Source organism: Bufo gargarizans, chromosome 7 (assembly GCF_014858855.1).
Source record: "Bufo gargarizans isolate SCDJY-AF-19 chromosome 7, ASM1485885v1, whole genome shotgun sequence".
Classification (NCBI taxonomy): Eukaryota; Metazoa; Chordata; class Amphibia; order Anura; family Bufonidae; genus Bufo; species Bufo gargarizans.
In genome coordinates, this window is record NC_058086.1 from 19,078,607 (window position 1) to 19,106,398 (window position 27,792).

The window sequence follows — 27,792 nt, forward strand, 5'->3', positions numbered from 1 at the left end:
GACACTAAATAACTTGCCCAGCCAGAACAGTACACTAGTAACGACAGATTTAGCGGAATATAAATTTGAGGCCTAGTATTTAGGCGCTGGGTGACAGGTATAGATTTACTGACGGAATTAGACTTGGAAATGCACAGTAGCGTGTGTGTGAAGTTATTCTGAATGACCCTATGTGCACCTTGAATATTATATACCCTTTTAGGGATGTATTTAAAGTAGGCCTGATACAGCAGAAACCACTAAATTAGGAAATTGCTTAATTGGGAATTGTATTTCAACCCAGAACAAAAAATGTGCTTTGACGGACACTAAATAACTTGCCCAGCCAGAACAGTACACTAGTAACGACAGATTTAGCGGAATATAAATTTGAGGCCTAGTATTTAGGCGCTGGGTGACAGGTATAGATTTACTGACGGAATTAGACTTGGAAATGCACAGTAGCGTGTGTGTGAATTTATTCTGAATGACCCTATGTGCACCTTGAATATTATATACCCTTTTAGGGATGTATTTAAAGTAGGCCTGATACAGCAGAAACCACTAAATTAGGAAATTGCTAAATTGGGAATTGTATTTCAACCCAGAACAAAAAATGTGCTTTGACGGACACTAAATAACTTGCCCAGCCAGAACAGTACACCAGTAACGACAGATTTAGCGGAATATAAATTTGAGGCCTAGTATTTAGGCGCTGGGTGACAGGTATAGATTTACTGACAGAATTAGACTTGGAAATGCACAGTAGCGTGTGTGTGAAGTTATTCTGAATGACCCTATGTGCACCTTGAATATTATATACCCTTTTAGGGATAGATTTAAAATAGCTCTGATACAGCAGAAACCACTAAATTAGGAATTGTATTTCAACCCAGAACAAAAAATGTGCTTTGACGGACACTAAATAACTTGCCCAGCCAGAACAGTACACCAGTAACGACAGATTTAGCGTGATATAAATTTGAGGCCTAGTATTTAGGCGCTGGGTGACAGGTATAGATTTACTGACAGAATTAGACTGGGATATGGCCAAAAAATAACCACACTATTGCTGGTTAAATGCACTTGGTGTGACAGCTTGACCAACCACACTACTGAGGGTTAAATGCACTTGGTGACAGGCACAGCTTGCCCCTGATGTAGTATATGGCCAAAAAATGAACAGACTATTGCTGGTTAAATGCACTTGGTGTGACAGCTTCACCCTGATGTAGGCTTTAGCCAAAAAACAACCACACCATTGAGGGTTAAATGCACTTGGTGACAGGCGCAGCTTACCCCTGATGTAGTATATGGCCAAAAAATAAACAGACTATTGCTGGTTAAATGCACTTGGTGTGACAGCTTCACCCTGATGTAGGCTTTAGCCAAAAAACAACCACACCATTGAGGGTTAAATGCACTTGGTCGCAGCTTGTGCTGGCGCACCACAAGACACAAAATGGCCGCCGATCACCCCAGAAAAAAGTGACTGACAAACAGTCTGGGCAGCCTAAAAACAGTGAGCAATTGAGTATCAGCAGCTCAATGACCCACAGCTGCAGATCGATCAATAATCAAGTCCTTTGGAGGAGTTAATCTGCCTAATCTCGCCCTACTGTCGCAGCCGCAACCTCTCCCTATGCTAATCAGAGCAGAGTGACGGGCGGCGCTATGTGACTCCAGCTTAAATAGAGGCTGGGTCACATGGTGCTCTGGCCAATCACAGCCATGCCAATAGTAGGCATGGCTGTGATGGCCTCTTGGGGCAAGTAGTATGACTCTTGTTGATTGGCTGCTTTGCAGCCTTTCAAAAAGCGCCAAGAAAGCGTCACAAAAGCGCCAAGAAAGCGACGAACACCGAACCCGAACCCGGACTTTTACGAAAATGTGCGGGTTCGGGTCCGTGTCACGAGCACCCCAAAATTCGGTACGAACCCGAACTATAGAGTTCGAGTTCGCTCATCCCTAATCATCCGCTTTCCACACAATAAAAATAAATAATAAAAAATGTTAAAGATTATTTGCACCTCCACATTCCAAATATAAATGTATTTATTCTGTATGGTGAACGCTGTAATGGAAAAATAAAAATTGATGATTTGACGTTTTTCATTCGCTTAACTTCCCAAGAAAGAATTCAATAAAAAGTTATCAAAAAGTCAATACACACTCCAAAATGATATGAATAAAAACTACAGCTTGTTTTGCAAAAAAAATTAGCACTCACACAGCTCCATAGACATGACTATAAAAATGTTATGGAGGTCAGAATATGGAGATACAAAAAAAAAACATTTCAGTATTAATACACATATAATGAAGGTAACATGTCAGCTGTAAAAATGAAACCCATAAAACTGTGGTGGAATAGTTTTTTTTCCAATTCCACCATATTTTAAATGTTTTTTCCATGCTCCCATTACATTGTATGCAATATACGATGGTGCCATTAGAAAGTACAACTGGTTTCACAAAAAAACAAGCCCTCATATAGCTATGTGAATGAAAAAAATAAAAAATAAAAATTATGGCTCCAGGAAGGTATACATCCTGCAATGTATACATTTGAATATGTCCTTTGTTGTGAGTTTAATCACCCGTTCAGAATGCAGGTTACAATATATTGGTTGTATAACAGAAAACTGAAAATCTGAATTGAGGATATCCGTGGAGAGGTTGTACGTTGTTATGGTGAACCTCTCACCATAAAATTAGCAGTTAAGACTTTTGTTTCTGGCACTGGTACAGTATGTGAAAACGCAGGGTGCCCAGCTGCTCTCCGCTGATCCTGCCGTAGCCTGCTCTGACATCTCACCTGGATCGCTCGGGTATTTAAAGGGGTTGTGTCACTTCAGTAAGTTACTACAAGGCACTTACTAATGTAGTGTTAATATCCATATTGCCTCCTTTGCTGGCTGGATTAATTTTTCTATCACATTATACGCTGCTCATTTCCATGGTTACAGACCACCCTGCAATCCATCAGTGGTGGTCGTGCACTGGCCTATGTGCACTCCCATGGTCCCAGCCACCAGAGAGGCTGACGCTTTTTCCAATAGTGTGCAAGCACGACCAAATGAGCAGTGTATATTGTGATGGAAAAAGGAATCGAGCCAGCAAAGAAGGCAATATGGACAATAACAATACATTAGTAAGTGCCTTGTATTAACTATCTCTAAATGATAAATGCCACTTACTGAAGTGACACAACCCCTTTAAACTAAGACCACTCTGCATCCGGAGGTGTATGGAGCGATATTTACTCCGGAACAGGCAAAAACCCTCCTCAGCATGTTGGCCCTGTCAAGCATCAGGTAACACATCTGCAAAGATGGCGCCGTCCCCACCACCCTCCCCAGCTCTGAATGACCCTGAGGGAAAGGAAGACCACCGGGCTGACTCCCAGGTAGAGTTACTTGATCACACAGGCAGTGGAGTGGACATAAAGTTTCTTGCCATAGAGGTGGCTAAACAGTTGGCCCCAGACATTATTGCCACGCTATCTACAACGGTGCAGGCGGCACTTAACAAATTGCAGGAGGAGGTGAACTTATAGGAACTTACAGAATCTCTGAGGTGGAACAAAGCGTGGTGTGTGTGGAGGAAGAAAACACTGACACTTCTGCCCAACAAAGAGATCTGCTCCAAACAGCCACCCGTCTGACCATATAGATGACCCGGAGAATCCGGGAAACAGTGCCTCAGAAAGAGCTGCACCATTTATTTGAATATGAGCTTCCCCAGATTTTGGGCCTTACAGAGAGAAGAAAGGTGGAGAAAGCCCAATAGGTGGGACCCCCGAGAGATTCCCCAGCTGATCCCCACAAGAGATACAATCAACTTTCATGGCAAGTGATTTATAAATATTTGGATTACACAGATAAAGAGGATATTCTGAGGGTGTACAGGAGATGACGGGAACCATTAATTCTCAGTGGGGTGAAGGTGCTGGTGTTTGCGGACTATTCTGCGGAGGTTACTAGAAAATGGAGAGCCTATAGAAGGCTACATGCACAGCGTTCACAGGTGGGGAAGTTCACATGAATGGCCTGCTCTAAGGAATTCCATATTTTAATCTTCAGCAGCTTAAAGGGCCTTATCTGGTGGAAAGCCTCACTTGCTTTAACCGTTCGTTGAAGAGGAGTTTAACTTTTTGACAAGATATGACATCATTATGTTCTCAGTTTTCCTGTTACTATTCTGATTGGCTTATATTTTGTTATATGTGCTGAAGTGTTGGTGTTCCTATGACTGCCCCCCATCTCTGTTTGATATGCCATGACTGTTGCTGGGCTTTTTTTTATTTTTTTTCAAACAATTTTTATTCAATTTTTGAATAGCACATCAAGAAGCATACAGATAATTGTGACAAGTACAATTGTCATGAATACAAGATATCCATTTATCATAATCAAATGTAAGTTGCATTAAATCCCTCAACCCCCCCCCCCCCCCCCCTCTTAAACCCCTTATTCCATCCGGTTGCAGCCAATCTTACATATTCTGATTTACTCAATGACATCATTTCAACATTTCAGATCCCTATCCAACCTTTAAATTCCCTAATGTTCCTTTTAAGTCCCTAGTCAAGTACCACTCTGTAAATTTGAAATTATTCATAAGCACGTGTACTTCCTCTGCAGACAAATGCTTGGAAATATAAGTATTCAATTTTTCTAAGAAACCGGACGATTTACGATTTTTATGCCCTTCTGCCTCAAGTTGGTCCATCAATAGAAAGTGTCTCATAAGAATTTGAAATTCTGCTTCGGACGGTATTTGGGGGGACAACCAGTTGCGCAACAAGCACTTTAGAGCCACTAGCAACGCTCCATCCACTAACCCAGGGATCTTAAGATTGTCTGGAAAAACATGGAATAGAAGTACTCCCGGTTCACAGGGCAAAACCAACTTCCAGGTGTCCTTAACCCATGATAAGACCCATTTCCAGAATAATTGGACCTTTGGGCATAACCAAATACAATGATCTAGAGCAGCCTTTGGAGCGGCACATTTAGGACACGCGTTCAGTCTGTCCTTACTGTCACTTGAGTACGGTATGTTAAAGGCGTATATAGCTCTGTGGATTAATTTAAACTGCGTCTCTCTCCATCCCTCACACGCTACCACCTTCCTAATTCGTTTCAGGCCGTTCATAATTTTGTCATTTCGGTCCTCCCCTTCACCTAATAACGCCTTCCACCCCCTACATAATTGGCCAAACGTTCTATCGTCCTCTCTATCTCTCAAATGCCTATATATTTCTGACAGAGACACCCTACTTCCAGTCTGTCCCAGCAGGATATCAAATCTATTTGCTGTGTACTCCCGACTAACGTCCCTCAATCTGCTTTTAAGAAAGTGATTGAGCTGAAAATATTGAAGTTCATGGCCCTTTGGGATCCCATATTTCTCCTGAAATTCCTGAAAGGACAGGTACCTTGCCTCCTTTTCGTGAAGAGTATGACGAAACATCCTCACACCCTTATCTTTCCAGATATTAAATAATTTATTTTGGCTACCTAATACGAAATCAGGATGGTTCCATAGTGGCATGGACTTAGACGCTAGAAAGGACATGTTATACAACTTCCTCACTTCCTTCCAAGTAATTATTGTGTCCCTAAATGTCACTGCCGATTTAATGTTTACTGGTAGGGAAGCCAATTTAGTGTGCAAGAGCGCCCCTAAATCCCACCCCTGGACTAATTCCCCTTCAAGTTTAGTGTTAGAGTAGTGGGAAGTCTGTGCCAACCAGTCCCTGCAATGTCTAAATAGACTTGCTAAGTTATATCTCCGTATATCTGGAAAACTCACTCCACCTTTATCTCCAGTCAAGAATAGTGTTTTTAAGGCCACTCTTGCCCTTTTGTTTGACCACACAAAACGCGCGAAGGCGCCGTTTAGCTCTTTTATGTCCTTATGCCGAATCAAAATAGGGAGAGTCTGCATGGGGTATAGTAATTTCGGAAAACTGACCATTTTTATCAAATGGCACTTGCCTAAAAGCGATAAAGGGAGATTCTGCCACCTATTTAATTCTTGAGTGACCTGTTTTATAAGGGGGGTGTAGTTTAAATTATAAAGTGAGTGAGTAGAATGACCAATTTTAATTCCTAAATATGTAATATATTGTTTGGCAATTGAAATTGGGTACCCTTGTATAGCCTTTGGTCTCCTTGGATCCGGGTGCCCAATGTAGAGCAATTCGCATTTACTAGTATTAACTTTGAAACCAGAAGTCTTCCCAAAGTCTTCAATAACATCCATTATTTTGCCGATGTCTTTCTGTGGATTAGCCAAAAAGAGAATAATGTCATCCGCAAAAAGAGATATTTTCACCTCTTGCGTTCCAATATGAATCCCTTCAAATACATTAGATTGTTCTAGAAATCTTGCCAGGGGTTCAATTGCAATATTAAACAGGAGTGGGGAAAGGGGACACCCCTGCCTAGTTCCTTTTTGCAGTGGGAAGGGCTTTGACAAATATCCTGGAAGGGCTATCTGTGCTCTTGGTTCTGAGTATAGAGCCGAAAGGTAAGCTCTAAACTCCCCCTTTATATTCATAAAGTCCAAGACCTTCATTAACCAATCCCAGCACACATTGTCGAATGCCTTTTCGGCGTCGATCGTCAGCAAAGCCATGGAATCTTTTATAGAGTGTTGCCTATTGACATGATCCAATACTGCCATCACCCGTCTTATGTTAAAGACCGCTGACCTTCCTTTTACAAAGCCTACCTGAGACGGTCCTATCAGATCAGGTAACATGTTAGCCAATCTATTAGCCAAAATTTTTGAAAAGATTTTTTGGTCCACATTAATGAAGGAAATTGGCCTGTAAGATGATGGCAGGAGAGGATCTTTTCCTGGCTTGGGCAAAAGGCGAATGTGTGCCGTGTTATTGGTCAAGGAAGTCACTCAACCCCCCAGAACTCTATTGAACCCATCCCTTAGAACTGGGATCACTTCTTCTCTCAATGCTTTATAAAATTCCCCCGTGTACCCATCAGGACCAGGTGACTTTCCTGATTGTAGGGATTTAATCGTTTCCAAAATCTCTTCCAAAGAAATAGCTTTATTTAATTCCTCCAGTTGACTATCTAGGAGTTTTGGGATCTTCACTTGGTTTAACAAGTTAGTTACAGGTGTCTGAATATTAGAATCCTCCTCATATAGTTTTTGATAGTATTTCCTGAAGATCTCCAGGACTTCAACTGGGTCACTATGTTTTATTCCTTGGTCATCCGATACTGTGGGAATATAAATGGGACCCCTTGGGGCTCTAGATAATCTAGCTAGAAGTCTCCCAGATTTATTACCAAATTTGAATAATTTAGATTCCTTTTTAGTCCTATACATATTTTCCCATCTACTATACCACAGCTCGTAGTTTTTTTTTGCCACTACCCAATCTAATTTGTGTTGTTCAGAGGGGTTAACAAGAAAAGCTGAATATTTCTCTCTCAGAGAGTCTGTGATCTCACTCAATTTTCTGGAAGTTTTTGCTTTCAGATTGTGGACATAGGAGATTATTCTACCTCTCAACACCGCCTTTTCGGTATCCCATAGTAGAATGGGGTTATCTGCGTGTTGTGCATTGTCTGCTGTAAATTCCAAATGCCACCCCTTTAACATATCTATAAAATTCTCATTTTCCCCCAGGAAAGATGGAAATCGCCATATAAAATCTGAGCCTTTACAGATTTGATCCCTCAAATCTAGCTGGATCGGTGCATGGTCAGAAATAACTAAATCCAATATTGTTGAATTGCCGACTCTTCCAAGTAACCTGGCAGAAATCAGAAAATAATCAATTCTAGACCATGACTGATTAGGCGCGGAATAGAACGTATATTCTCGACCTTCAGGATTTCGGATTCTCCAGGGGTCAATGAGGCCATTATCCTGCGCTAAGTTTCTTAACGCTTTTACTCTTCTTGTACTCCCTTGTTTTTGGCTTCTCTCAGTTTTCCTATCTTCACCCTCATCCATGACCGTGTTCATATCTCCCCCTATTATAACATTGTGCTTCTGGGACATTCCAATGGAGGAACTGAGCGAGTTAAAAAACTGAGCATTCTCACCATTAGGGGCATATACATTAATCAAACACAATTCCTCACCTGAGGATTCTATAATCGCTATTTGCCATCTCCCCTCTCCATCTGACGTATGCTGCACAATCCTACAATTCAAGGACCTATGAAGTAGTATCAGCGTACCCGCTTTCTTGTTTACTGAGGCTGACCCCAATACTTTTCCCACCCACATCTTTTTCATGCGTACAAAATCCATTTCCTCAAGGTGGGTTTCTTGCAGCATAGCAATATCCACTTTACAGCGTTTTAGATGCTTCAGGACCATATTGCGTTTCTCAGGGGATCGAAGCCCCTTTACATTCCAAGAAACTAATCGCATAATCCAATCGTCGCATGTTCTAGACGCGGATGCTCAGATATGACATAGAACCAGATGGAAATAACCTTACCCCCCTCCCCTTCCCAACTCCCCCTCCCCTCCCTACATAACAGTGATTTCAAACTATCACCTAAACTGTATGAAGTATCCTCTCCTCTCTCTATTGTAACCCTCATTTGTGATTTCAACAGACTTCACTTTTTTCCAACATATTTGGTCAGTGTACATACTGCCAAATTAAGACATATAAATCTCAGTGACAGGAGCGAAGCCACCTGTCAGCAACGTAACATTCTATATCATATTACTGCTGGTAAGAAATACAACCTGCAAAGAACTATAAGAACATCTTATCAAAGATGGTAAACTGAGATAATATTCTATATCTATTACTATCTATAATATGGCTTAAACATTAAAGCATGTCAACAGTCACCATTTCATCATGTTTCACCCGGGATCATATCCCGCCTTCTCTTAGCTGCTTCTGCATAGGAGACGCCATTTTCGATGCTTGCTTCTCCACCATCTTCTTTTCTCTCCGAGCGCAGAGTTCGACCCAGTGGTCTTTGATCAGGGATGTCCAACTCCAAACAGCGTCTCGCTTCTTCTGCCGACGTAAACGTGGAGACAGTCCCATCATTGAGAAAAACTTTAAGTAATGCAGGATACAGTAGTGCAAATCTCATTCGCCTCTCATACATTTCTGAGCATATAGACGAGAATTCCCTCCTCTTCTTCTGGACCTCTGCCGAATAATCACCGAAGATTAGGATCTTGTGACCTCTCAACTCCAGAGGCTGCTTTTGGCGTTTAAACAGCCTCAAAATTGCTGTTTTATCAGTAAAGTCCAGATATTTAACAATGACCGGCCTCGGTCTTCTCGAAAGCGCTGATGACCCCTTAATATTACGGTCGGATCCCTCTCGCAGGTCAGGGCCTATACGATGCGCTCTCTCTACTTTACACGTAGTATCCAGCCCCAAGGCTTTAGGGATTTCATGTTCGCAGATACGAACCAGATCTTGTGCTGGAATTGACTCTTGCAGGCCTAAGATACGCAAGTTATTTCTACGCGACCGATTTTCCAGGTCGTCAACTTTTACTTTAAGGGCCATGTTCTTACTCGCCACTTTCTCCAATTTCAATCGGAGGTCAGAGTAAGTTTCCTCTAGCGTCTGGATCCTTTGTTCGGCGCCATCTAGCCGTTTGCCATGTTCGGCAGAGGCTACTTGCAGTGACTGAAGTGTCAGCCCCACAGTGCTAGCCAAGGACTCTTGCAGGTCGGGTAGGATTCGATTCGCTACCTCAATTGCCAGTCGAACATAGTCAACCTGCTGATCTTCCCCTTGAGACTCAGTTTCTTTTTGTGAACGCTGGTCATCCATTTCATCAGGAAGCGCGGGCGGGAGAGATTCCTCCTCCGCCATCTCAAATTCCCGCGCTGTAACTTTTCCCAGCTTCTGGGATTTCGTCTTGTTTCTCGTCCCCATGTTAGTAACAAAACGATCCATACGCTCTTACCAACACGGTAAGCTCGTTCTTCCCGGGTTTCCACCGGTATGAATGGGGGTTTTAGCCGACTTGTACACCAACCTACACGGAGCTGAGGTTAACTCCGACTCGCCATGTCGGCGCCGGAACCGGAAGCTCGTTGCTGGGCTTTATTTGCCTGGTTTCTAGGTCTCTTACTATTTACTTACTATCTGATGAGAATTATTTCTTGGAATGTGAAGGGGCTGCACTCCTCGAATAAGCGCATTAAGATCTTGAGACATCTTAAGCGCTTGCAGGCTGACATAGCTCTCCTGCAGGAGACACACCTGGCCTTGGAGGATTTCCTTAGAATGAAAGAACTGTGGGTTGGCTCTGTGTATGGTTTGCCGGCAGATGACAGGAAGGACGGGAGTGCTAGTCTTGATAGGTAAACACCTCTCCTATATTGTACACTCAGTGGCAGCAGATGATCTGGTATGGTTGGTACACATCCATATTATATTTTTTTTAGAGACCTGAGTCTCCATAACATTTATTTTCCTATCTCGGGGAAAAAGGTTTTCTTGGATTGACAGGATTGGGAGTGATAGGATTATGCGGGACACTCATAAAGCCAAAGTGGTGGGCGGGGACTCTAATTTTGTCATGTGCCAAAGGGAGGATAGGACCTCGGTCCCACTGTCTCTGATGGATATGGAGCAAAGCCTACAGTATTAGTGGAGTTCGCCTCAACCCTGTCACTTACTGGTGGTTGGTGGCTTCATAGCCCCAATAGTCTAAAATAAAAGCATTACTCCGATCTCCATGATGCTTGGTCTCAAACTGGTTGCTTCTTTATGTCCCCCTCAGTCATACCTAAAATATCCTCCAATGACATTGGAGACATGGTAATTTCAGACTATTCTTCTATGCTTCTGGCTTTAGAAGACTGGTATCCTAGGGGAGGGGACTATGTGTGGACTTTCCCGAATTTATTGCTGCAGGATACAAAATTCATCAAGCTGTTGAAGGGGTGGCAGGGAGTTCTTGGGCTCTTACTTTGCCACGGGTTACTGACGATCAGCTGGCCACTTTAGAGCCTCCAATAACAGCATCGGAAATGCAGGCTACTATAAAATCTTTGCCGTTGTGAAAGGCTCTGAGACCAGATGGGTACATCTGAGACTTTTATAAAGCTCTGGGTGAACAGGTTATACCAATTCTTACCAACTAGTTTTCCTCCATTGTCTCAGGCAGTCCTTTGTCAAATCAGATGAACACTGCTTTTATAACTATGATTCCTAAGGAAGGCAAGTATCTGGAAGATCCTTCCTCTTACAGACCGATCTCTCTTTTAAATCAGGACTTGAAAATCCTAATAAAACTGCTTGCTAATAGACTGGCAGATATTCTTCCCTTATTAGTCTCTCCTGCCCAGGTGGGGTTTGTCAAGGGTCGGTCACAAATGTACGAAAGGTGCCGTTGGCATTGACAGTTGCACAGTCTCATAGATGCTGAAAAGGTGTTTGACAATGTCAGGTGGGGGTGGTTGGAGTTGGTTTTAGATGCCTTGGGATTTAAAGTTTCTTAATTCCAATCTTCAGGCTAGGATTTATACCTCTGGTTTTTCATCGGATCCCTTTTATTTACATAAGGGCACCAGGCAGGGATGTGCTTTGTCCGCTTTATTATTTGACCTGGTGATGGAGCCACTGGCCCGGTATCTGGACTCCTAGGGCCTTTATTGGGGTATACAGATAGGAAATCAATCACTACATGCTGCACTATTTGCTGATGATTTGGCATTATTTATGAAGGATCCTGTTAGGGACCTGCAGAAAGTGTTCCAGTTTCTGGCTAAGTTTGGTTCCTTCTCGGGCTTCTGGGTTAACTCTACAAAGAGTACTTTTTTATTTTTTATTTTTTATTTTAAACTGGGGTGTCCGTGCAGCAGTTACGGGGGTGATAACGGAAATCTCAGTGGCCATATCTAGCATTACATATCTGGCAATAAAAATTGGTAATAATCCTGAATCCATGTACTGGTTAAATTATATTATTAATGGGTAGGAATCATCATTTGAAGATAATGTCTACTGTATGTCAAAACTATTGTATTCTTTGCAGACTATTCCCTCCCTGCCCCGGCATGTAGATATATCTACATTAAATAAAGCCTTTACAACATTTCTATGGCATGGTAAGTGTCCAAGAATTAAGAAACTAATGGTTCCTAAGGACTGCTGTGGCATAGCTTTCCCTGATATTAGGGGGTACAATCTAGCATGTATTCCCCAACACAGAAATGACTGGATAAGTGACACAAGCCATTATTCGGCGCTGTCTCTGTAGAAATGTTTTTGCGCTCCCTGGTCTTTGCGCTTCTACACACAAGGCGACAGTAACTCCCTGTATGGGTTAAGCAGTCGGCACTCATATGAGATACAGTAGCGACATGGAGAATCCTTAGGCGGCTGTATAAATTGCCCTATAGAATCTCTAAACACCTCCCGATTTCCAACAACCCTGAGTTCCTTCAGGGACAATCTAATAAGTTGTTTGAGGAGTGGAGGTCCAAGGGTATTTCTTTGGTGAGGCATCACCTTAATTAATCTGAGCCGAGGTGGCTCTCTAGAAAGGAACTGACCTCTGAACCCTCATTAAGACCTTTTCAGGTCATACAGTATGACCATATTAAGGAGGGCTTTTTAACAGCTTTACAAGTGGTACATAAGGAGGTGGTTCCTAATGTTATATAGACCAGATATTGGAACTACAGAGAGGAAGGGTATCAGTCTCTTCCATACATCATAGGGTCTGGGTCTTTGGGCTTTCTGGGGTGGCCATTCCAAGTGAATGACACTGAGCCAGGTTCTAAAATTAGGAAGGGATGGTTGCTTGTACGGCAACACATAATTAACGAGGCATGGAGGGATACCCGGCTTAGCGTCATCCTTACCGCCATTTATAAGGTCAATCTGCCGCCACACCCGGATAAGCCGGATAGGTTGACCTACTGTCCCCAATGCTTAGTAGCCAAAACGAATTTGTCCCATGGTTTGTGGCAATATCCAAAAATTGCAAAGCTCTGGGAGGTGTTTACTCGGATGTTCTACAAACCGGATTCCAAAAAAGTTGGGACACTATACAAATCGTGAATAAATACTGAATGCAATGATGTGGAGGTGCCAACTTCTAATATTTTATTCAGAATAAAACATAAATCACGGAACAAAAGTTTAAACTGAGAAAATGTACCATTTTAAGGGAAAAATATGTTGAATCAGAATTTCATGGTGTCAACAAATCCCCAAAAAGTTGGGACAAGGCCATTTTCACCACTGTGTGGCATCTCCCCTTCTTCTTACAACACTCAACAGACGTCTGGGGACTGAGGAGACCAGTTTCTCAAGTTTAGAAATAGGAATGCTCTCCCATTCTTGTCTAATATAGGCCTCTAACTGTTCAATCGTCTTGGGCCTTCTTTGTTGCACATTCCTCTTTATGATGCGCCAAATGTTCTCTATAGGTGAAAGATCTGGACTGCAGACTGGCCATTTCAGTACCCGGATCCTTCTCCTACGCAGCCATGATGTTGTGATTGATGCAGAATGTGGTCTGGCATTATCTTGTTGAAAAATGCAGGGTCTTCCCTGAAAGAGATGACGTCTGGATGGTAGCATATGTTGTTCTAGAACCTGAATATATTTTTCTGCATTGATGGTGCTATTCCAGACATGCAAGCTGCCCATGCCACATGCACTCATGCAACCCCATACCATCAGAGATGCAGGCTTCTGAACTGAGCGTTGATAACAACTTGGGTCGTCCTTGTCCTCTTTGGTCCGGATGACATGGCGTCCCAGATTTCCAAAAAGAACTTCGAATCGTGACTCGTCTGACCACAGAACAGTCTTCCATTTTGCCACACTCCATTTTAAATGATTCCTGGCCCAGTGAAAGCCTGAGCTTGTGGATCTTGCTTAGAAATGGCTTCTTCTTTGCACTGTAGAGTTTCAGCTGGCAACGGCGGATGGCACGGTGGATTGTGTTCACTGACAATGGTTTCTGGAAGTATTCCTGAGCCCATTTTGTGATTTCCTTTACAGTAGAATTCCTGTTTGTGGTGCAGTGTCGTTTAAGGGCCCGGAGATCACGGGCATCCAGTATGGTTTTACAGCCTTGACCCTTACGCACAGAGATTGTTCCAGATTCTCTGAATCTTCGGATGATGTTATGCACAGTCTATGATAGATGCAAAGTCTTTGCAATTTTTCGCTGGGTAACACCTTTCGGATATTGCTCCACTATCTTTCTGCGCAACATTGTGGGAATTGGTGATCCTCTACCCATCTTGGCTTCTGAGAGACACTGCCACTCTGAGAAGCTCTTTTTATACCCAATCATGTTGCCAATTGACCTAATTAGTGTTACTTGGTCTTCCAGCTCTTCGTTATGCTCAAATTTACTTTTTCCAGCCTCTTCTTGCTACTTGTCCCAACTTTTTGGGGATTTGTTGACATCGTTAAAATTTGAATCAACGTATTTTTCCTTTAAAATGATACATTTACTCAGATTAAACGTTTGATCTGTCATCTACGTTCTATTACAAATAAAATATTGACATTTGCCATCTCCACATCATTGCATTCAGTTTTTATTCACAATTTGTATAGTGTCCCAACTTTTTTGGAGTCCGGTTTGTATGATATGTGGGGTAGGAGGGTTCCTTTAAAGCCTCAACTGTTTCTCTTTCATTATAACGAGGGGGACTGTCAGTTTTTGTCTCTCCCTCAGCTGGTCCACTCTATTTGGTTGTTAAGCATTTATTTCGGACTTGGTTGTAGTCTGATCTGCCGTCTATCTCTCTGATTCTTGAGCAACTGAAGAAACTCATTCACACTGAACGATTGGAAACAGAAAGACTCAAAGACAAACAAAGTAAAGGATTTTGTTGTCATAAATTGAGATGTTTTCTTACTTATATGAATGACTCTGACATACAGCAACTGGTGCAACTTTTCTCTTTAACAGAGTGGTATCTGATGGAGCAGCTAAGGGTGAGGCTAGGTCTTTTGACTTGTGTGGGGGGAGCTTCTGGACTCATCCGAGAGGTTCTTACCTTATTTAAATATTTTGCTGATGTTTCTTTTGTATGCTGAGGCAATGATCTTGGTGATGTTTTTTTTAAATTTAGCCCTATTTCTGGAATTTTGTGTTATATTTGAGGGTCTGTGTAGCCTGATAATGTGTTGTTATTGTTACTATAAATAAAAACAAAAAACAGACCCAGTGTCTTGCAGGACTAACTCGGCTGGATGTAATTATTTCTTCCACTTAGCGATCGTTTGCTTCAATCTGGAGAAAAAGTACTTTTAATCCATATGCAAAGGAGAGGTTAAGTGCACCGAGGTTGGGCCAAATCACTCTGTGCCGTTACTTTGACAGGCCAGGTGATTTCACCTGGACCTGTCAATCTAAAAGAAGAGGGAAGGCCTAGTAGAGGAAGCAGGAGGAACACTGGTGCACAGAGTAATTTGGGCCCTCCCTCTGTGCACTTAAATGCTTAAAGGGTTTTTCCCACCAAAAAAAGTTACCTTTTTTTTTAAACCAGCTCCTGAATCGACTACTTTTGTAATTGCATGTAATTAAAAATGTTGTATAACCACTGAATTATTCAATAAAATGTATCTGCATAGATCCTCCGTCTGTTTGTTTTTCCTTATTTCTTTGACCTGCTCACTGAGATGGCCGCACATGCTCAGTTACATCCTTCAACTGCCTCCTGAGCTGTTATAGGGAGAGAGCTACAGAAGAAAGACATGCCCCCTGAGAAAGGACACTCCCTGTGAGCTACCAGCTCGATATAAATCTAGCAGAGCAATTGGAGAAATGAATGGGGAGATCTCTGGATCCATGTGAGGCACAGGGCTGGTTCTAGCTTTGTTAGAAAAAGGTTGTCTTGCACTATATGATGTCTGATTTTCATTTTTTTACATTAATCATGGGATAACCCCCTTTAACTGTTTGCTGCCAGGTACTCTTGCTGTTTCAACTAATGTGATTTTCTATTCCTTTTTGTTAATAGTGATCTGTTTGTATTCTTCTATCCAGGAAACAGAAGCAAAACAGATATGTAAAGCTCACATCATTCCAGGCCAGTACTTGGCAAGTGATTTGAAAGAAATGTCTAAATTGTGGACAATAAGTGGCGAATTGCTTGAATTTCCACAACAGGTTGGATTCAAACAGGTAAATTTAGGAATATAGGATTTCAGCCACAACTGAGTTTATGGCAAAAAAAACTTTCTGATTGATATGGGCAGTATGAATTATTGATATATGGGCCCATGCTATATCTCCGCATCCTCTAATTTTACAGCAAATTTGGGAGGGGAATTTGTCACAAGGGGGAATTTTTTAAGTCAGCATATGACTGAGGTAAGGGAATTGGCAACTGCTCTGAGTATATACCTGGCTTATAATAATTTGGTTTTAATATTTCAAACCCATTCACCCATCTTTCATATTATTAAACTAGTACCGCTTATCGCATCCTTTAAGCCTATGTCACACTTCAGGTCTTTTCCGCAAGACTTTTGTGTAACAAAAAAAACTAAAACCTCTTTTAAAGAAAAAAAAAAAAGAATCAAAATGGATCATGAAGAGCCATATTATCATAACCATCATGGATATGAACCTCTAAAAACTGAAGCCACAACTCAAATTTAATCAAATTTTTTATATACTGCAAAAATCGAATATGGCAAAAATGTCTTCCAATGATCCAAAGATTTTTGTTATCCAGCATTTTCAGTACAGAACTGCAATAAAGGGCAGTCAAGCAGTGTTCTCCAGTATGTTTTTTTTTATATTTAATGTTTTTATTGCAGGAATTTTTTAAAGACACTGAATCTGACAAAAAATATAAACTTATGAAAACAGACTTACCAGCCACCAATGGAATTTTTCATGTTATAGATCAACCTATAACAACCAACAACATGGAAATCATTGGAAACCCACAGGTAACGAATCCTACAATTCCTTTAAGGGGTTGTGTCACAAAACATATTTTACATAAATTTACAGGGCCATCCTAGGGTGTATAAGAGGTTCCTGAACACTGGATCGCCCCTATCGGGGCAGCCATTCCTTTTCTTAGGCAGGGACCCGAATTTAGGGTAAGAAATAGGGCAAGTGCCCCATAGTAGGACTGCTACCCTGCCTACCAAACAGCCCCTTCCTACATCGTGGAAGAAGTGATGACCATCGAGTCCCGACTATATATTTGTTTGTTTTTTGTTTGACATGTGGATTTTTTTTACATAATAGCATAATAAAAGTTACGTTTTAACTATAGTGGAACTCTGTGATTGATCTTCTTATGTTGGAGTTGTGAGCCTTAGGTCAGTTGTTTGTCTGCCTTTGTGGGAGAAGGAGCTTTGCTCCTCTCTGGATGTTTCACCTGTCTGTGAAGGCCTCCTTGTGGAACATCAAGGTCTTTAGCGATGCCTCGCTATGTTCTCCTCCTTGTTCCCTACCTTACCTGTTAGGTTTGGTGTGGGTTTGTTTTGGGCATTTGTTATGTCTAGTTTGGTGTTCTGTGTCTGCCCGGCATGGTTGCTAGACATCCTCTTGTTTGTCTGTGCCTCCAGAAGGGGGTCTCAGGGTTCCCTGAAGGTTGAATCACTAGTCAGTGTGCAGCTCTGCTGGGGCCGCCATGCATCCTATCCACATAGGGGTCCAGGCAGTTTCTGGTTTGCTAGATTCCGTGTTTGTGTTTTGTGCTGTGTCCTGTGAGGTGAACGGGTTCCAGTACATCTGCATTGGGTCCAGTCGTCGTGGTTGCAGCGGCAGGTAAGTGCGTGTTGTTCGTAGCTCTTATCTGCCAATCCAGTAGCTGTGCACTGTCTGTCCCTTCCCTGGCAGCTAGGCCAGTGAGACTCCTGTTCATCTGTGTCTGGGGTCTCATCCCCTTTCTCTATTTGAGGGACTATCAGGGCGACTCAGGGTCCTAGGTTTCCTGGGTATGAGCCATCCTACCATCCAGGTCCGCTCATACGGTGAGGCGTTAGGGCAAGGATTAGGGATGCAATAGGAGGAGACCAGCTCCCTTATCCCAGCCTCTGGCCAAGTTGCTTTCCCAAATTCACTACATTGTACGGTGGGGACCCCACCATGACACACACTCAAAAACTAGCCAAATGAGCGGTCATAAAAAATTAAAACTTGTCCCCAATCATCGGTACTTCTAAACATCCCATCAATCAGCCGACAAGCAAGCAATCAGTTGTTGGCTGGACCTATTTTTTTTGTCAGCCGCACATCTTCCCGTCCAAACAGGGGATGTATTGCTGACAATATGTAAACTGGGTGATGAGAGATTGTACTATTGTTCATTCATCCCCTTTTCATTGTGTAAAAAGCCTTTGAAACATGCACTGATTGACTTTTTATGCTGTCAATCGGCACTTGATATAGTACTCATCAGTCCGTGTGAAATGGATCCTTAACATACAAAGACTATATACACAGGTAAAGCTGTGACCATGGGTACACCACCAATTTGGCCAGGTGAAGTGATCGCCTCAGGCAGCACCAGGTAGGGTCAAGAGGGGGGCAGCGGAAGGACCATGGGCAATGAGCTCTTTCATTGTGGCAAAGGGGTTAGGTTAAGAAATTGGCATTGGTGGGACGCCATTTCAGTTTTCGACTTAGGCAGCAGAAAGGCTATGTGTACCCCTGGCTGTGAATGCAGTTCCCTTGCCACACTCGGATCTTTTAAGGATGTACTCCATCTCTTCCTGAAGACGTTTTTCTTTTATGGGATATGCCATAGATGTCCGATAGTTGCTGGAGCCACCTTTGGGACCTGGTCCTATCTCTAGATTGGGCCCTGTCCTGTGCCTCCGGAAATGCGTAGTTCTCTCTATTCAAATGGGAATTTCTGTGGGCATCCAGCTGGAAAAAAATAAAAATAAAAATTCTATGACTAAATTTGAACATAAGAAGCACTTACTAATGTATGAATTAATAAAGGTGCCCCGATAGCCACAGTCCTGTACCTGTTCTTCCACTTCCGGCTCCACACATGAGAGTATTTCCTATGCTGTGCTTGACCTGTTCCAGTAGCGAAGTCTTAATATAAAATATGATTATTATTATTGTGTGTTTAATCTCTGCTGTGACTTTTTCTGCCTCTTTTTCAGATGACAATAGGTGAGATACTTGCCACAAAAGAAATATTTAGTAGATATGAAACTATGTTGGAGGTAAGATGTGAATAAGGCAGTCACTGTATTATGACAAGATAACCTTTATTTCCTATCATATCACATTGTTTTTCTTTCTTTCTGTTCTAGGTAATTTGTAACAGTTTAAAAAAATGTATTGAAAGTTTAAGTACTTTTTAAGTCTAATAATTGTGTCTTGAGACTGTGACTTTCTAAACCACTCCTTTTTTTTAAGTAAGATTGCAACAATACTTGCGTCTTTTTTTAAATTTTTATTGCAGTTGATAAATCTGGCTTAAATCAGCTCGACAGGCTAACCACAACCATTTTGCCACCCACTATTCACAACTAGAGTTAGAGGTTTAAGTTAGAATGGCACAAAGCCCTGTCTATGACTTTTTTTAAAGCCATAATTCTGGAGTTCAGGGCGGCTCGATAAATCCTACCTCCTCCCAACCGTTGTTTTGTGGTCCGCAATTTGCGGATCCGCAAAACATGGAAACTGGCCGCGTGCATTCCGCATTAGTAACATCGTAACATAGTACATAAGGCCGAAAAAAGACATTTGTCCATCCAGTTCGGCCTGTTATCCTGCAAGTTGATCCAGAGGAAGGCAAAAAAAAAACTGTGAGGTAGAAGCCAATTTTCCCCACTTTAGGGGAATAAAAAATTCCTTCCCCACTTCAATCAGGCAATCAGAATAACTCCCTGGATCAACGACCCCTTTCTAGTAGCTATAGCCTGTAATATTATTACGCTCAAGAAATTCCTTGAATTCCTTTATTGTACTCACCATCACGGCCTCCTCAGGCAGAGAGTTCCATAGTCTCACTGCTCTTACCGTAAATAATCCTTTTCTATGTTTGTGTACAAACCTTCTTTCCTCCAGACGCAGAGGATGTCCCCTCGTCACAGTCCTGGGGATAAATAGATGATGGGATAGATCTCTGTACTGACCCCTGATATATTTATACATATTAATTAGATCTCCCCTCAGTCGTCGTTTTTCTGCATTATGCAGAACGGAACAGTTGGCCCGTAATAGAACAGTCCTATCCTTGTCCCTACTGTGGACCATAACAGGACATGTTCTATCTTTTGCGGAACGGACATGCAGACATATGGACCTGGAATGCACACGGACTCATTTCCGTTACTTTGCGGCCCCATTGAAGTGAATGGTTCCGCATATGTGCCGCAAAAAAAAAGAAACGGGCACAAACAAAAAATACGTTTGTGTGCATGAGCCCTAACAGACAGATTAAAAGGGTGGCAAAAGAAGGGAGAAAATGAACTTATATGAAGTCCTGGACATCCTCTGTTTGTATGGAGGAGGATGAGTGAGGTTTCTGGTCACATTCCCCTCGTCAGTAATCATCTTATGGATGAGACTTCCATGATGAAGATTTTCCAAACAAGGGAGCATAGCTCATGAAATCTAGAAAGCAGAGCAGAACATTAAAGAGGTTGTTCATGCTTTACTAAGTGATGGCCTACCCCATAGGCTCACTAATTACAGTTAAAGAGGACCTTTCATGGGTCCAGACATTATAAAATAAGTAGCACTTTATGTAAGGCATAAAGCAGGGATCTAATAGCGCTTACTATTTTTCCTGGGCGCCACTCAGTCGCCCCTTGTGCCCCTGTTAAATTCTCCCACCTGGTATGCTAATTAATAGCATCATGACAGGGAGGAGGAGACACCAGGGTTTCTCAATGGGCGTCTCCTTTTCCCTGGTTGTAGCGCAGTCCAATCACAAAGGAGAGCGTCACAGCCAGGGAGAAGGTTATTTATTTTTTCTCCCTGGCTGTGACGCTCTCCACTGTGATTGGAGCTCACTACAGCCTGGGAGAAGGAGATGCCCATTGAGAAACCCTGGCACCTCCTCCTCCCTGTTCCGATGCTATAATTAGCATACCAGGCAGGAAAATTTAACTGAGGCACAGCTGGTATACGGAGCGGCGCCCAGGAAAAATAGTAAGCACCCAGGAAAAATAGTAAGCGCTATTAGATCCCTGCTTTATGCCTTACATAACATGCTACTTATTTTATGTCTGGACCCATGAAAGGTCCTCTTTAAATAAACACCTCTCAGTTGTCCCCATTAAGCTCAAGCAAAGTAACTATTTTAATGTATCAGCCATAGGCTTTAATTGCTGTGTAAGCCACCTATCAGTTGTGCTCAAACAGTATAACTGTCATGAGTAATGGGGAGGGGATAACACCAAATGACACACAGAAGGAATAGACCGGAGTCTAAGAGGGAGAGGGATGGTGACATCCTAGGAATCCCTAGACCTCTCCCTGACTCCTGCCAGTATGAGTAGACCCAGAAGGTGGAAATACTCATACACTGGAACCTGAAGGCACTAGGAATAGTGGCAGGGAATGAGACTACTGGTTCCTTCCCAAATGAAGGAACCAGCGTCTCCCTGAGGCCTAGACAACAACACACACAAGCGAACAACAAAATGCAAGACAAAATGGACTTAGCTTAAAGAAGAATGGAGGAGCAGGAGATCCAAAAGAACAACACACCAGCTCAACCAACTCCAGCAGGAAATATCAACCGAAAGGTAAGCAGTGTGAGTCAAAACTAAATAGGGCCTCAGTAATGACTACAAGCTTCACCTGACAAGAGGTGTGGTCATTACCAAACACAACACTGAAAGAAAATAAGAGAGAGACTGTCGGATACCCTCACGTGCCACCAGTCTCTCCAATCTTCTCACCTCTGTCATGGGAGGGATTGTGATATAGTACCCCCCTCTACGGGTGACCTTTGGACACCAAGGGCCGACTTTATCAGGATGTTCCCTGTAAAAGGCGACTGGCATTAACGTTGGTCACAGGAACCCACATTCTTTCCTCTGGACTGTGACCTTTCAAGTGTACGAGATACTGAAGAGATCGACGGAAAAATTGTGAGTTCACTATCCTGGCAATCTGAAATTCAAGATTACCGTCCACCAATACCGGAGCCGGAGGTAAATAGGATGGTTCAGAAGGTTTGACATATCTTTTCAGTAATGATTTATGAAAAACATTATACATTTTTAAAGCCTGTGGAAATTCAAGACGAAAAGCAACCGGATTAATAATGGAAGAGATCTTATATGGCCCAATAAACCTTGGCCCCAACTTCCAAGAAGGTACCTTCAACTTAATGTTTCCTGTGGAAAGCCACACAGAATCACCCACTCTCAGGTCCGGATCTCTTGTCAGCCATACGTTTATACTTTTTGCCCATTTTTTTTAAAATTGTTTAAATCTTTCCTCTTCCGGTATACCAGAAGTCTCAGTACCAGAAAATGTGCCAGATTGCGGCTGGAACCCATATGCACTAAAAAACGGCGACTTATCAGTGAACTCCTGCCTACTGTTATTCATGGCAAACTCAGCCAACGACAAAATGAAGACCACTCCTCCTGATTCTCTGAGACAAAACATCTCAAATAAGTCTCCAGATTCTGGTTAGTGCGCTCAGTCTGTCCGTTCGACTGAGGATGAAAGGCCGAAGAGAAGGACAATTGTACCCCCAGGTGAGTACATAACGCCTTCCAGAATCTGGAAACAAACTTAGTTCCCCTTTCAGACACCACATCAGAGGGGATACCATGTAGTTTCACAATATTATCGACAAACACTTGTGTGAGAGTTTTAGCATTAGGTAGACCTGATAATGCTATAAAGTGCAACATCTTGCTGAAGCGATCAACAACCACCAGAATCACATTTTTCCCTGAGGAATTCGGCAAATCTGTGACAAAGTCCATGGACAAATGAGTCCACGGTCGAGACGGGAGGGACAAGGGAAGTAGAGATCCTGAAGACCGAGTATGTGTCACCTTGGCACGTGCACAAGTCTCACAAGCTGACACATAGCCCTCAACACATTTACACAATCCTGGCCACCAGAATCTCTGGGAAATGAGGTCAACCGTGGATCTGCTCCCAGGGTGTCCCATAAGAACAGCACTGTGACTGTTCTTAAAACACCTTGTGCCATAGTTCCGAAAGAAAAAAACGACTTCCCTGGAGGACAAGAATCAGGTGCATCTCCCTGGGCCAACACCACTGGCTCAAGTTCAGGATAAAGGGCGGACACAACCACCCCATTAGCTAATATCGGGCCAAGATCCTCTGACTCACACCCTCCCCTCGGGGAAGCTTACGCGACAAAGCATCCACTTTGATGTTCTTACCCCCAGGGTGATAGGTGACAACGAAATTAAATCTGGTAAAAAACAACAACCACCTGGCCTGCCTTGATTTCAGACGATTAGCCGACTCCAGATAGGCCAGATTTTTGTGTTTAGTAATTACCGTAATGGGCTGAATCTCTCCTTCCAACCAATGACATCGTTCCTCAAAAGCCAACTTAATGGCCAGCAACTCTCTTTTACCTACATCATAATTTCTTTCAGCAGTAGAGAGTTTTTAAGAGGAAAAAGCACATGGGCGCCATTTGCTAGGAGAAGGACCCTGCGACAAGACTGATCCAACCCCTACCTCAGATGCGTCAACTTCCACAATGAATGGCTGTGACACATCAGGTTGCAACAGTATAGGAGCAGAAGCAAAACATTCCTTCACAGCTGAAAAGGCTTGTAATGCCTCAGTAGATCAGACTGAGAAATCCGCACCTTTTTTATTCATATCTGTTAAAGGTTTAACAACAGTCAAGTAATTCAAGATAAATTTACGGTAGTAGTTGGTGAACCCCAAAAATCGCATGAGCGCTTTCAGATTTTCAGGTCGATCCCAGTGAAACACAGCACAGACGTTTTCTGGATCCATACGAAAACCCGAAGATGATAACCCAGGAATTGCACTTCTAGAACAGCAAATACACACTTTGTCATCTTAGCATACAATTTATTCTCCCTTAGGATCTGTAAGACCTGTCTCACATGATCCTGATGCTTCTCCATGTCATGGGAATAAATGAAAATTTCATCCAGATACACCACCATAAACCTGCCTATCAGATGATGAAAGATGTCATTGATGAAATGTTGAAAAATAGCAGGAGCATTGGCAACCCAAAAGGCATGATCAAATTCTCAAAATGACCTTCAGGGGTATTAAAGGCCGTCTTCTATTCGTCCCCCTCCTTGATACTTACCAGACTATATGCCCCCCTCAAATCCAACTTAGAGAACACCTTGGCACCGACAATCTGATTGAACAAAAAAGAACCCTGCAGCCACTAGTGATTTGGATGGTCTAATATGACCTTTAGCCAAGCTCTAGGTGATATATTCTCACATGGCTACTCATTCAGGTTCAGAAAGATTATACAACCGAGACTTGGGCAATGTAGCTTCGGGAATAAGGTTGACGGGGCAATCATACTCCCGATGGGGAGATAACTCCTGGAAGAGAATACATCAGAAAAATCTAAAATTAAAGAAGGTACAATTTTAGTAGTTACAACAGAAAGCGATGTGCTAAGACAGTTGTCTATGCAAAAATCACTCCAATCAAGAATCTGTCTCGCTTGCCAATCGATGGTAGGGTTATGTTTGAATAACCACGGTAAACCGAGCACCAGAGGAGCAGGCAGACCCTCCAGCACAAAACATGAAATGGATTCTTAATGAGAATCTCCCAACCTTTAGGCGAATGTCCTGCACAATTTGTGACAAAAACTTTTGTGAGAGTGGAGCGGAATCAATTGCAAACACTGAAATATTTTTGTCTAATGCGCTTGTTGTCAAACCATGCATACGGACGAATTGGCCATCCACTAGGTTAACCCCTGCCCCACTGTCAATAAATACTTAAATTCCTACAGTTATGGAGTCTAGCGCCACCTTGGCAGGCAGGAGAAATCGGGTACTACTGGTAAATGACAAAAGTACATTCTCAGATTCCATACCAGGTCTAAACACATTAGTTTTCTTTCTCTCTTTTTCACCTTGACGTTTAACATAAGGACATATGTTAACAAAATACCCTTCTTTACCACAGAAAAAATCTTTTCTTAACCCTAATGTTTTTATCACCAGGTCCAGGAGTGACTTCTCCCAACAGAATTGGCTCATCATCAGACATGAGCTCAAGAGCCTTGCTACTTAAAGTGTCAGAAGAGGCCACTTTCCCATATGATAGTGTGTCCCGAGCGAGAAGAACCTTAGATCTCTCCCATTAGGTGTCTATCAATACGTACAGCCAGAGACATGGCCGCCTCCAATGACTCTGGATATTCGTGAAATGCCAGTGCATCCTTCAGGTTCACGGATAACCCTTGACAGACTTGACTACGGAGGGCAGGGTCATTCCACTCAGTATCAGTTGCCCATCTCCTAAATTCAGAGCAATAGGACTCTGCAGAACGCTCTCCCTGCTGTAATCCATGCAACTTAGTCTCGGCCAGGTAGACCTGATTTGGGTCATCATAGATATACCCCAGAGCTCTGAAAAATGAATCTACCAACCGGAGGGATTGTGATCTGGTGCCACCTTTCAGTAACTAAATAATAATCCCAACTCTTTGACTCTCGTCCCCTTAAGAATTAGGACGCAGTCTAAAATATAGTTTACATGACTTCCTGAACCGAACAAAGTTGTCACTTCCCCCGAAAAACCTATCATGGAGAGCGGCCTTAGGTTCCGGGCAGGCCTGATTCCCGCTGCTGGTTCCCCGCCTGTTGTCTCTGAAACTGCGAGACGGCCGTGCGGAGGTCAGCCACCTCCAAAGACAATCCCTGCATACGATCGACCAGTGCAGAAACAGTATCCATCGCTGCATTGACTCAAACAAAATGCATACCTCGACCCCTTTCTTACAAGCCCAATATCTGCAAGGCTAAGAGATCTTATACCAAATTACATTTCTAGCAGCCTAGCATGGCCCCACTATTTCAGAGGCAACTCTTACCAGCACTTGTGTATTATACATTAAGACACTGTTTTCACACAACTGATGGGCGTCTTGCAAACAACAGTTTGAACCCGGGGCTGAGACCTTCAAAATGGCTACATTGCTTGAGCACAACTGATTAGTGTTTAGTAAGCAGAGTTTTAGTTCTCCCCTTCTTTCATAGTGTATAAATAAATAAAGTTTTTTTGTTATATTTTTAAAGGGAATCTGTCATCAACTGTATGCTGACCTCACTGAGGGCAGTATAAAGTAGTGACAGAAATGCTGATTTCAGCCGTGTGTCACTCATGAGCTAAAAGTAAGTGGTTGCTGAGAACCAGCATCATATTCATTGCAGCCCAGGCCTTGAAAAGAGTCAAATCTACCTGAGAAGAGTCATGGTTATCCATAATCTCCTGCTCTCACCCATCTGCTGATGATTGGCAGGTCTCTCCTAGAGAGAAAGGGAGAAAACTAGGTAGAAGACTGTCAGTCATCAGCAGGTGGGCAGGAGAGCAGGAATTCATGAATAACCAGGACTCTTCTGAGGCGTCCGGGACTCTTTTCCAGGCCCAGTCTACAATTATTGGGATGTTGGTTCTCGGCAACCACTTACTTTTAACTTATAAATGACAAACCGCTGAAATCAACTCACCTGTCTCTATTTTATTCTGCCATTAGTATGGGCAGCATGAAGTTGATGACAGATTCCCTTTAAGCGTCCCATACTGCAGTGAGATACCTGTAGATTGAAAACAGTGACGCAAACACACATTGAGATTGTTGTATGTGAGCCTACCCCCAGGGGGTCCAACATCCTGCACTCGCACTGATCTGGAGACAGCGCTACACCCGAACAGCTGATGGGCAGAGATGCAGGCCATTAATTAGTAAAGACCTAACAACTCCTTTAACAAAGACTTTATTAACCAATGTGTGTGTAAGGGCACTTATTAACAGTAGACAGGAAAGAGACAGCCCTTTTAAGGGAAATATTTTGTATTTAGTCAGGGATGTAGTATACTCTGCCTGATCTTTGTATATAGTAAATATAGTCCTGATATATTGCTACAGCTATTGTATTTGAAAGGGTTTTCCGAAATTTTAATACTGATGATCTTTCCTCTGTATAGGTCATCAGTATGTGATCAGTGAAGGTCCATCGCCCGGGATCGATGCCGATCAGCTGTTTGAGAAGGTACTGGCGCTCCTGTGAGCACCGCTGCCTTCTCTCATCTTACTAAGCACAGCACCGTACATTGTATAGCAGCTGGTATTGCGCTATTGAGCAGCGTCTTGGCCACGTGACCGATAAACGTGTCATCACTGGCCTAGGGAAAGCTGAGAGAAGGCAGCAGCACTGCGAGCGCAGCGTGTGTCGGACCCCCACCGATCAGATACGGTCATCAAAATAAGTCATCAGTATTAAAATGTCGGAAAACCCATTTAATGCATTGCTGTTATTTCATTCTTTTTCTCCTTGTTTACTGCGCAGATGCTTCACATATTTGAAACTTTTATTTCTTTGTGCAGAACTGTGGTCTTCCTCCGATATTAAATAGACCTGGCTCCTTCACTGTATTTGTTCCAAGTAACAAAGCTGTGGATTCTTTAAGAGATGGGAAGTTAATCTATCTCTTCACTGAGGTAGTAATGAACGCTCTATCCCTCACTTCATTCATATCTAACACTTGGAGGTCATCTCATGCTACGATGGCATGGGCCGCCATAACAAACAGTAACTATAAGTCACCTGGCAATAAATGTTCATATCAACAGTTTAAAGTAATAAGCTTCATTCTCTCATT

The 27,792-nt window shown here is 42.7% G+C and overlaps 1 protein-coding gene across 1 annotated transcript in view; it reads left to right on the forward strand.

Annotated features, from left to right (window-relative positions):
* STAB1 (stabilin 1) overlaps positions 1–27,792 on the forward strand; it is a 318,385-nt gene that overhangs the window by 57,326 nt on the left and 233,267 nt on the right. Inside the window, exons 12-15 of the mRNA XM_044300459.1 lie at positions 15,994–16,131; positions 16,773–16,907; positions 19,092–19,154; positions 27,518–27,631. Of these exons, the coding sequence (XP_044156394.1) occupies positions 15,994–16,131; positions 16,773–16,907; positions 19,092–19,154; positions 27,518–27,631 (450 nt within the window). The remainder of the gene's footprint in view (positions 1–15,993; positions 16,132–16,772; positions 16,908–19,091; positions 19,155–27,517; positions 27,632–27,792) is intronic.